At 38.1% G+C, this 12870-nt stretch overlaps 1 protein-coding gene across 1 annotated transcript in view; it reads right to left on the reverse strand.

Moving 5' to 3' along the window:
- ESR1 (estrogen receptor 1) overlaps nt 1-12870 on the reverse strand; it is a 1430698-nt gene that overhangs the window by 307982 nt on the left and 1109846 nt on the right. Inside the window, exon 5 of the mRNA XM_086926875.1 lies at nt 8742-8880. Coding sequence (XP_086783001.1) covers nt 8742-8880 — 139 coding nt within the window. The remainder of the gene's footprint in view (nt 1-8741; nt 8881-12870) is intronic.

The raw sequence follows: 12870 nt of genomic DNA on the forward strand, positions 1-12870 counted from the left end.
GAATTTCTGCACTAGTACGACTGGATTTTATTTTAGAGCTGTTCTCATCGGTTATATGTTCTATAATGTATGAAACTCTGCAACAGAAACCTACTAAACATCCTCTTGTTTTAAAGTATTATATTTCATTCAGCAGCAGCCTTACTCTGGAAAGCAAGAGCGTAGCTAATCACTGAAATAAAGGAAAACAAACTGCATCTCTGCCACCCATTAAATCTAAAGTTGTTGAAGCAGCAGAGCGTTTACTAAGTTGAATTTTGGAAGATATCCATGTTATCAATATCTATAGATCTATATTTATATATCTATGTTTCTATCTATCTATCTTTCTATATTTCTTTCTATCTATCTTTCTATCTCTCTATCTATCTCTCTATCTTTCTATCTATCTATCTATCTATCTATCTATCTATCTATCTATCTATCTATATCTCCCCAGGGTACTTGTTTCTGGTCCAGAAAATACCTGGCCAGGCAGTTCGGGCTGGACTTTTCCCGTGAGGCTCAAGGTCAAGACTGATGTGCATATAGTTGGGTCCAAACTGGGCTGGCAAAGTGAGCTAAAGAACAATGATGGATTCAACCAAGATCTGTCACTGGGTGTGAGTGTCTGAAAAGTTTCATCACTCCGTCCATCATCTCCTTGTGTTTGCTTTGTTCGCCCTAAGTTGGCAAGTTATGACCAGAGATGGGTCCCTTGCTCACTTTGCCACTGGATTCAAGCTAGCCTGGCTGATGAGGGATGTTACCCTGAAACCAGTCCCAATATGCTTCTTTCCGGTCCAGGGAAGACCTGGCTTGGCAGATCAGGCTGGACTGTTCCCATGAGGCACAGGGTCAAGACTGATTTGCATATGGCATGGTTCAAACTGAGGTGGTGAAGTAAGCTAAAGAATGATGACGGATTCATCCCAGATCTTTGACTGGGGTGAGTGTCTGAAAAGTTTCAGCACTCCATTCATCATCTCCTTGTTTTTCCTTAAAGGAATTAATCAGTAGCAGCTAGTATAGAAAGGCAAAAATAGAGCTACCATAGTGATATGTGTTGAGTAAGAGAATTACAATTGGTCAAACATGACACTAACTTTTAAAAATTGAATTATACAAAGCTAGTAATAAAATCATCAAATGTTTTCCAAAATGGTTAAAATGACGATGAATTGGTGAGAGCTGATGTAATAGATATATTTGCATCCTGCTTAGTGGAGGTTACCCAAGCCCAACATGTATGTACCTAAATAAACATGGATCTTTCAAATTAAAAAGGATGGATTTCATAGCAGACACTAAAAAAGAACTCTAATAGTTTCCTATGTGGATTAGACGTTGAGCATGTGAATAGTATGCACATCATTATCCCAAAGGTTTTACATAACCAGACATTCAAATAATAAATGTTTTAGATGACTATCCTTTTGTTTACAATGCTGACTATTCAGATATTTGGCTTTAAACAGTTTTCAAGGTGTCCACAAACAACTGACCAAATTAAACAAGTTTAATTGATATAACGTAACAGGAAGCTACCTAAAAATATTAAATAGCCACATTTTCTGCTAATCTTTAGGAGATATTGATAATGAAATTTCCTCACTTAAAAAATATTGATAATGGGTACATTTGGTCTTTCTGTATAATGAAATATTTTGGAAATTTTAGAAGTTGTCTGTTCAGTTACATTATATATGTTTAAACATGTATAAACACAAATCTAATTGTGAAATGTTTGCACCATGTAAAGTATTTGAAAATCCACTTGAGATAGAATTACATACATATTCTTATCTATGATAATCTGAAGGAGGTAAAGAATGTTTATGCTGAAACTCCAAAAAAATGAAATGACATTACATTGGTACATATCATGTAAGTAAATTATTCCACTATTTATCCAAGATTTCCAAAATCTAGTATAATCACCAAGGGCTTTACCATGAAATAATATTTTAGAAGCTGTAGTAGTCAAGTCATATTAAGAATCAAATTGAAGAAGCACTAATTTTGTTGATTTGATAATGGATTAGGATTTTATAAATGTATTGCTATATGATAAAGATAGTAATGGGAATGGCGTGGCCACATTTTGTTTGATTCATGTTCATTTAGGAGATTGTAAAATATCAATTCTTTGAAACATTAGTGAACCTTGCTTAATTTTAAGGGCCTTAACGTAATTATGAAAACCTTTCCCACCACTGGTTTTACACAGACTTTAAGATTATTATACCCGATCCTTAGAGATGTAATGTTCCAAATAAACTTATAAATAATCATATTTAGACTTTTGGAAAAAGTAACTGTTAGCCGTAAAGAAATTATAGATAGTATATACTGTATTTGTGGAGCAAAAACAATTTTAATAGGGCACATTTTTCCTTACCAACTCACACGTAAAGATGACAATTTGTCTTTTTAATTTTTTTTCAAGTATATTATCACATTTGAATGTAATAGCATTTTTAAAAAAGTTTGAAAATAATAATTGTTTTATGTTTTCTTTTCATTATGTAATATTTACACAACTCAACATATTTTGGTGTACAGTAAACAACTATGGGAAACATCTCTGTTTTATTTACAGTGTATCCAGAAACTTTAGCATACTCATTCATTAATCATAAAAAAATAGAAATAGTTATAACAGGAGCACTAATGACTAAAATGACACCATCATGGTAAGCAGCCATTTTAAGGACAAAATCCTTAAAGCATGTGACTTTATTCTCTTCAAAACTCCTAATTACACATAGAAAATGTTTAATGGCTAGCAGCAAAAGAAGTGGAGATGATGGACATTCTTGTCATGCCCCTAAATATTTCTAAAAATGTTGAAGAAGAACCATTTATAAAAAGATCGGTGGAAGGTTGACAACAGAAAGATGAAACCATCATTAAAAATATCACCAACATGAAAGGCTGCCATATCTTGAAATAAAAATTGCCATTGAACGTTATCAAATGCTTTTTCAGCATTAAGTGTAAGTGTACCAGAGGCTTATTGTAGGGAGAGTATAGATTCCAGTACATTGAAAATCAGTCTAGTATTTTTAATGGAGAGTCTACCTTTCATGATTTCAGTTTTGTCTGTATGACTGATATTGCTTAATACTTTTGTTAGCCTAGTAACTAAAATATTTGCATGCATTTTACAGTATCCATTTGTTAGTGAAATACTGTGATAATTAAACAGGGTCCTTATCTGCTTTAGGTAGTACTGTTATCAGAGCTTCTGTAAATTAAACACATACTACACCTGTATTACTGAGTGCAGTAAATTATAAATTATTTGAAGACATATGGTACAAAATATGTAAGAGCAACTTCATACATTTCTGGAGTATTCCATTGGAAGTAGGCAACTTCTTCAGCTTCAGAAAATTGGTAGCAGTAAAAATGTTATCACCAGTTATAGGAGATCCTTGGCCACGATTATTAGACCTGACATATCACAGGTAGTTTACAAGACTTCAAAACCTAACCTATTTACATTACATCCAGTATACTATACAATGTGGAATACAATTCTTGAAAGTCTTTGAAAATAAATAGGGATAACTTCCCATTGTTCCCCCACAAGGAATGTATTTATATTGTATTATTTTTACTAAAACGATAGTTAGCTAGTAGTTTCCCAGATTTGAGGTGAAATAAAATGTTATATTTGTAAACCAGCTCTTTTGAAAAGCAGTAAATTATATTCATAGTGAAGATTCTGCAACTTCAATTAATGTATATTGTTATTTGAGGTAAATCATTCAAATTTAGCAATTTCTTTTCAAAATCAGAAACTTTGGAATGAAACTGTTTGTTTTTAAGAGCCATCATAGAAATCCCTCTACCTCTAATCTATGTTATAAAGACCCTCCAGCGTGTAATATTTGAAATTGCCTCTTCTATATTACAAGCAAAGTTGTTCTTATTGACAGGTAATATATTTTCTTTATTATCATCTCTAAGTGTAATATCAACATTTATTTGCCTGGTAAAGCAAGAAAGACAAAGTCTTCCAACTTTAGACACAGAAATTATAACATGGTATGATATATACATGTCTTCAGTTACAGTATTAGAGACTGAATAGCACAAATATCTAGAAGGTAAAAAGTACTCAATCTGAGGATAAGAATTATTGGAGTTAGAGACAAAATTAAAATGAATGGAATGTGAAGAACAAAAATTGGAGCAGGGAAATGAAGCAATCAAAGGTTTATACGTTTAGATTTCTTAAAAAAAGGCATTACATTTATGAAAAGATTTGTGCTGCATAAATTTGACAAAGGCCAATCTGTAACATAATGGTTCCTTTATTAACTTGTAATCACTACCCACAATAAGGGGAACATTACCCAATTTTATGATTTGCGTGGTGATATTTCTCCAAAACTTTGGGTCATCAGCAGTAGGGCCATTCATTTTGATCAAATATCAAATAAATATAGCTAGCTTTACTATGGCATAAACAAATCTAGCATCTGCAACAGGGTGTTTGACTAATATTTAGAGTGTGAGTTTTTTAGAGAATAAAAACGTTACTACATGTTTTGGCCACTGTATTGGGAAGATATATTTTTTCCAGCACATCACCTCTCCATATAGGAAAAGAACTCTTGCGGTATATGCCGATCTCTTGGAGTAGACATATATCAGACTTATGTTTAGGTAAGCAAATGAATAATTTATTTTGTTTACCTGGGAGTCCTGGTCCTTTAACATTTAAAAAAAGTAAGTTTAAGTTTATATTAGTTATATATAAAACAGATACAAATGCAAATATATGGCCAGTATGTAAAAGTATTCAATAAAACCCTGGATGAAATGAAAAACACAAAGTAGCTTATACAATAATTTAAAATAAAAAATAAAACAGACAATACAGAGCACATAATAACCATACCAGAACATGCATAACAGTTTTGAGACACAAACAGCATCACCAAGAATGACCAACAGTTCAAGACCTGCTACTAAATGTTAGAAATAAGGACTTATTATCAGCAAATTGTGTACAAGTTTAACAAGCTTTTAAAAGATCTTCAGTGTTCTGAGCATTCATAGAAAAAGGACGGCCCTGGTCCAAATAAACTATCAAATACTGAGGGTAATCCAATGAATTAGAAACATGTTTTCTCCAGATTCTCATAGTAGAGCGATCAAAGAGACCATATTTAAAACAAGAACATTTAAACTTTGATCTCAGGCTGTACGTTCTTTGCAAATGGCCACTATTTCTTTTTCAATGTCTCAGTGTATATGTTATGTTATATGGGTATTTATTACGCACGCAACTACTCTTGAGTATCCTGGCGCGGAGCAGAACCACAAAGAAATCGAAGGAAACGGCATTTTTAGTAATCTTGATTGAATAGGTGAGTTTGTAGGAGCTTTTTGAAGCAGCTAAGATCTCTGGTATCCCTGAGAGTGAATGGAAGGGAATTCCAAAGGGTAGCCGCTTTAACCGAGAATGATTGACCGCCCAACCTGGTTCACCAGAAGCGGGGGTTTACCAGCCGACGTTGGGAAGCCGACCTGAGGTGTCGGCTGTGGACATGGCAAGCCACTCTTTTCCTGAGATAAGCGGGTCGATATCATGTAGGGCTCTATGAGTGAGAACCAGAGCCTTAAATTGAACTCTTTGGGCCACCGGCAGCCAGTGGAGTGTGGCCATTTGCGATCTTATGCTGATGCGTCTAGGAATGCCCAGCAGAAGTCTTGCGGCCGCATTCTGGATGAGTTGCAACTTGTTTAACAGACAGGAGGGGGAGTCCAAATAAAGAGCGTTAGCATAATCCAGGCAGGACAATATAAGTGCTCTGGCGACCGTCTCTTTGGCCGGCTGGGGGAATAGAGGGAAGAATCTGCCGAGAGATTTAAGGGTCCCAAAGCAAGCACCCGTCAGTCTTTTAATATGCTCTGAGAACCTTAAATCTTCATTTAACCAGATGCCCAGATTCTTGGCTGGGCCACCTTCAGAGAGGGGACGGGGAAAATCAGGAGGCCACACTAGTTCAGTAAATTGGTTTGGAAATTGGCCATATAGTATGATCTCCGATTTTCCCTCATTACATTTAAGTTTGGCATGGGCCAGCCAGGTAAATACGGCCGCCAGGCACTTTTGTGCCGCAGCTGTTTCTACTTTCGAGTTACCCCAGGTAAACAGGAGCTGGGTGTCATCGGGGTAGGCCATAATTTTTGCACCCAGCTCCTCGGCCAGGTAGATCAGCGGGGTCATATAAATGTTGAAAAGAAGTGGGCTCAATGTTGAGCCCTGTGGGACCCCTGTCTGAACTAACCTGGCCGAGGAGGAGTACGGGGGCATCCAGACTTGCTGGTAACGGGAGTCCAGAAAAGACTCTAGCCATGACCACACAGCCCCAGTGAGGCCGATATCGGTGAGGCGGGCCAGAAGGAATTGATGAGGGACCGTATCAAAGGCGGCAGAGAGGTCCAATAAAATTAGCGCCGCTCTGCCACCCTTGTCTGTACACTCCCTAATGGCTTCCACCACCTCCACCAAGGCTGTTTCCGTGCTAAAGGAGGCCCTGAAGCCCGACTGGGCTGGGTGAAGTGCCCCGGACTCTTCCACAAAGGCGTTCAACTGCCGAAAGACAACCTTTTCGCAGACTTTAGCCAGAGCCGGAAGCAGGGAGATGGGGCGGTAGTTGGCTGCGACAAGGGGGTCTGCTGATGGCTTCTTCAGGAGGGGCAGAAGTTTAGCTTTCTTCCACTGCCTAGGTACCACTGCAGATTGCAATGACCAATTTATCATAGCTGTAACTTCAAACCCTACACAATCTGCGACACCTGCCAAAACTCTTGCCGGGCAGGGGTCCGAAGGGGAGCCCGATTTAAGATATTTCCGCAGAGCAAGAATGTCCGATTGATCGACCATATCAAATTGGGCAAGGCAACTGCTAGAAGGAGTACCGGACGTCTCCGCCAAAGGGCGTGAGGTGACATTGTTCAAGGCTAATTCCTCTTCGATGAGCTTGATCTTATTAATGAAAAGATGTTGCTGCCATAAAAAAATGATTTTTGCTAGCAACTTAGCTTATCACAATATAAATGATTTTGACAGTTAAACTTGACTATAACTTGTCTAGATTGGGCACACTCACTTTATGATGCAAAGGTATGCGGTGTGCTTTAACAATTTCAAATTTGTCAATGAATTTCAGGTTCAGAAATTTAGGAAGCATGTTTCCCAGACCTAATCTGCATACTGCAGCTTCTATATTTTCAGGCTGAAAATATTCTTAGATTGTATTATCTATTCATAATTCTCCAGGTCCACAAACATACAAAGAATTTTAGCAGTGATGGGAAGTAATTCTTCAACCATGTGTTTATTGTCTCTATTCTTAATGATGTTGTCAGAGATTTCTATTGACAACACAGCAAAATCCTTTTGAATATTTAAATATCCACACTGATGGTATAAGTATTAGTCCGGATAGCATGGATATCTTCCGAAATTCTAGTTAGCAAAGGCTCAGCTGTTTCGACAAATTTAGATTTAATGGGTGGTGGTGGTGCAGTTTGTTTTCCTTTATTTAAGTGACTAGCTATAATCTTGCTTCCCATAGTTAATGCTGCTGCTGCATGAAATATAATATTTTAAAACAAGATGATGTTTAGTGTGTTGCTGTTGCAGAGTTTCATACTCTAGAACATATAGCTAATGAGGACAGCCCTTAAAACAAAATCAGTACTTCTGCAGACATACATAAATATTAGTGTAGAAGCTGTAGAGGTAGGGTTATACCGAAAGCAGAAAATATATAAGGAAAGCAAAATGTACAATGTATGAAAAATTGGTAAATAACATTCAAGCCAGCTTACTTTCAGTGGTGAAGCAGCTAAATCTAGCAGTAATATGGTGTAGGCACAGAGTCAAAGGGATGCCCTCATTTGCATATGGGGCCACGCCCTCATGCAAATGAGAGGGCACTCTCTGAAGATGGTGCTGGCGCTTTATGTGTGCCAGCGCTATCAATATTATAGAAGGGGACGCACTAGCGTCTGCAGCCCCTTCTATAATACCAAAGTGCCCTGGGGGCAGGCAATGTGGATGCAAATGACTGTTGCACCCCCGGGACACTACCATACTACTGTGTCAAAAATGCAGACGCAAGTACTACAATAAAGCTGCTACATTTTTGTTTATCAGGCTTTTGTGTGTCTTTTGTCTACTTAACAATGCTAACACACCAATCCACAGCTCCCTCGTGCTTTTTCCTCTTCCAGTGTTACAACAGCCCCTTACTCATGTGCCCTCTTTTGGCAGTCTGAAGGGAGGCACATCTTTACAAACATACCCTCGAAAACACCTGACTGTCAGAGCAGGTAAAGCAGAATAACATGTATAAAGAAAGTCTAGAAAAAACATAACTGAAGGAGAAAGAAATCGATGCAAACTTTAACAATGTACTTGTTTGTGAGTGCATGTTTGTATGTTTTGGTTGTGACTGTGTACATTTTTTTAATATGTAAGTGTGTATGTATACAACTGTGAACCTCTTTTAAGTGTAATATGAAGGGATCACATTAAACAACAATTTGACTAACTGACCTACTATAGAAAATTGATAGGTAAAGATGTTTTTTCACACGGTCACATCATAAATGAATACACTTAACTTAGTGTATGTCCATCATAAATCAGTATTGCTACATATGTAACAAATGAATAAACCTGAAGAATGTTAAATGGCAGTTTATTGGGTAGTAATATAGTCACAAACCTGTCCATAAGAAGATTGGGGGCGAAAGAGAGCTTCCCAGGATGTTCCACTGATCTCCAAACTAAGCCAACCATTAGTATTTCCAGCCAGGCGCATTCCAACAGATGTACCTGATCATGGAGTGTTAAATCCACAAAGCCTAAAAAAACAGAAAGAAACAATGTGAATGTTTAATGGTACATCCTACAATATGTTTCAACCTGTATAAGCTCACATTGAGTTTTTACTGATATCTACTTCATGGACAAGGTCGGGCTTAGTGCTTTAAGTGGGCCGGTTCCTTAGGGAACGGGTCTTGAGTATGACCTTGCTATGTCCCTCTGTTTCAGGCTTCAGGTTATGTAAATTGAAATAAAACTGCACTCAGGCGCTTGCAAGAAGAGTGATTGGAGTGGTAATGCAGAGAAAGTCACTCCTCAAATGTTTGACTGTTTGGATTAGCATTGACAAGGTGTTTTCCAAAGGCCCTAGTTTTAAAATGTTTACTACTATCCCTGTATTGAAATATTTGGGCACTTTCCTCCTTTGAACATAGCTTGCTTCCGGGGGCTGTTCTGGTTGTTAGAGACCCTGAATCAGAGGTATATAACAAGGGTGAGGGCCTTTAACACCAGTTATAGCCCGAGGCAGAAGGGCTATACGGCTATTATTACATTCCACCCACTAAGGGTAAATTGTTATTAATTAAAAAGGGAGAAACAGAAAGAAAAAAAATGGAATGTTGGTGCAAAAGGCTTATAGCACCCATTATAAGCCAGGAACTACTCCACTGTCTTCAATAGAGCTCTCAACATTTCGATTTTCTAATATAGCCTTAGAGCTACTCATAGCTGGGGCTACCATTAAAGGCCTGCTCTAGTGTTAAAGGCACGAGTCGAAGGGTTATACTAGATGTTAAACACCCTGAATGTAATGCCTTTAACAACAGGTATAGCCTGAGGCAGTAGGGCTATAAGGCTATTAGGACATTCCACCCACTAGGGGTAGATTGTTCTAAATTCAAAAGGAAGAAACTGAAAGACAAACATAGGAATATTGGAGAAGAAGGCTTATACAAGCCATCATAAGCCCAGAACTACTTCATTGTCTTCAATAAGGCTCTAAATAGTCCCATTTTCTAATATAGCCTTAGAGTCTGACATAGCAGGCTCTACCAGTCATTAAAGACTCACTCGAGTGTTAAAGGCACGAGCCGAAGGTGAAGTTCTTTAACAAGGGAGGGGGCCTTTAATGCCCGGTAGAGCCCGCTACAAAGGGCTCTAAGGCTATTAGACCATTCCGGCCCTAGAAGGCAGAATATTCTACTTTGTAAAACAAAGGCCGCACAGAGCTTGAGGGGGTTGAAATCCACTTGAGCACCTTGTGTCCTTTGTTCACAGCTGTTCTGTGAACAAACACTGAAATGTTGCTGCTCTTGGGTTTTACTATTGCATGGGACATGCTTCCCGTCATATTTGCTTTTTTTTTATAGTTCCCAGCTATAGCTCTTCATAATGATAAAAACAATGTTGCCCATTAGATAAAATGTTAATCTTGAAATTGTACATAGACAATGTGATTTTATATGTTAAACCTGAAAGGACCAATATAAATAATGCACTGCATGTTTTCAGAAGCTTTCGAGAACCCAGGGTGTATCAATTATTCAAATAAACAGATACTGTGATTTTTAATACTTTCTCCAAAATCCTTCCTCAAGCAATATGCAAGGCACATAATCATATTCCCAAGCGTTATTTAGGATACGTCTCATCAACTCTATCTGAATTAAATAAATTAAATTCTGTAAACGTACTCAATTGCAACCCTGCTTCAGTGCTGAACTATTCTACCCCTAACTATCCTAGGATAAGTCGCACTCATTAAAATGCTATATATTTTTGTTTTTATGACTGCTCCATGCATCTCATGCGATACATTTTTAAAGAAATCCTGGGAATGTTCTCCCAAATGTCCTGTGGAAATAAGGCTCCAAGAGTTTCACTATGCTCCTTATATTTTATATTTATCCAGATTTGAAGGCAGTCTAGCCTTGCCCAACATGACGATGTACTATTTTCTCCTTTTGCATCTCATTGTATTAGATTTAAGAATCAGAATTAATCCCAGATGTGTTACAACACTAAGCTCCTGCTTAACACACTCAATGAGATTCTATGGGGACAGTGTCTCGAAAATGTCAAGGTCCTAATTATGAGTTTGGCGGTCCGATGGACTACCAAACCCCCGGTGGCGGTGCGGCAACTGCTGCACTGGCAGTCCGACCACCCTATTATGAGTTTGGCGGTAGGACCGCCATTGGAGCTCTGCAACCACCGGGGGTCCATGATTGCTCAGTGGTGGCATGGCATTCAGAGGCTTGCAATATGCTGGTGGTGCCCCTCTGGCAATTCCAAGCAATTACCAGTTTCTCACTGTCACAGTTTTCATGGCGGGGAGTCTGCCATGAAAAGAGTGGCAGTAAGAAAACAAAGGGGACGTACATGGCAGTCTGTTGCCTCAAGGCCAGGGAATGCATGCAAGGGGCACATGGTGTGCTCCCCTGTGCGCATGCACCCCTTGTTCTTGTGCGGCATGGACTTCACAGTCCAGGCAGTGCAGGAACGGATTTTGTCACTCCTGCGGCGCTGCCTTGCTAAGGCTCACATCTGAATCTTAGCACAGCACCACTGTGGGACCACCAAAATACTGCTGACCAGACCACAAGGAAACTCCTAATCTGTTAGGAGGTGGAGTTTGGCAAGGTTGGAGTGGAGTGGTGCCATCACAGCCCTCTCCCACCCAGCCACACTTGCAATCAGGCCCTAAATAAAAAAAAACGTCTGTTGTAATGAATTAGAGCCTGGAAAGAGGTCTTTGTTTTTTGAGAATCTGAAATATCTAATCATATTCAATGAGGCTCCAACATTACACTATTGGGCTATGCTTCACATGCTAATGAAACCTTTCATTATGAAGTGAAATTGACTTATATTGCCGGATCTACCACAATACAGCATTGAAATCGCAATATACAACTACATTTCCAGAAAGATAGAAGAAAATAATCATGGTAAGAGTCAGAGAAAGTCTGCTTGCTGCTAGGATTGAGATTAGTAAAGAAAATTGAAATGCTTTGAAGACATTTTATACAAAGGTGTTTACATTGTTTGAGATATTGTTATCATTGATTTTTTAATTATTTGTGCAATACACTGATCATAATGTAAAGCTACTATTGTCTATTTGCATCTACATTTATAAATGTAATTTATTCCTCCATGGCAAATACAAATAAAAATAAATGTTATTATAAACAAACTCCCAAAGTGTAAAGTTTTTGAAGACACTTCCAACTGGTTGAGTGAGTGATTTTTTTTAACATCTAAGTAAAGACAGCTTTAGCTGCCTTCAAAAGCTCCCTGCAATCAGCATATACTATATCTGATGACGGTCAATGCATGAGCCCCATATTACTCCCTATTTGCTGAAAGTATAATTCTTGCTGTGGCTCAGGCCACATACCAGAAAGAAGGCGTTGACACTGTAAGGTCTATGTTTTTTACTTCCTTATTATAGGATTCTGCAGGCAAGGCAAACGTGTTTAACACCTAACACCTGCTTGGCACTGCCCACTCGCTTTAATTAATAGGCATGACAGCAAACATTTCCTAGTTTTTTTGATTTTCAAAAACAAACTCCTAAAGCAGGAGTTTGTTTTTCAAAAACAAAAAAATGCCCCCACACTGAAGTTTTCTCCTAGGGTGACGGGTCGTTATTTTGTTCCTATTCCGTACAGCCATGATTTACCCTAAATAGGGTGGACAATATAAGGTCCTTACTCCAAAGCCCGCTACTCTGTCAGGCCATCAGAGGAATTATTATGTCAAGGAACCACAAGCGAAGGAAAGGGACCATATTAAGTAGAACTGAATATAATCAAAATGAGAATATATTCCCTCAGTAATTCCGAGAAAGACATATAGGCACCAAAAATACAAAAAAAAGAAACTTCACATAGGTATTTTATTCATTTAAATTATACAAATATTGCGAGAAATAAGGCACCAAATAAACAGAGATATTGTGCTACCTCCATTCTTGTGAACTATGGATGGATAATTTCACAGTTCCACTTTCATACTCATTT

The sequence above is a fragment of the Lissotriton vulgaris genome, chromosome 6, assembly GCF_964263255.1.
Source record: "Lissotriton vulgaris chromosome 6, aLisVul1.2, whole genome shotgun sequence".
NCBI lineage: Eukaryota > Metazoa > Chordata > Amphibia > Caudata > Salamandridae > Lissotriton > Lissotriton vulgaris.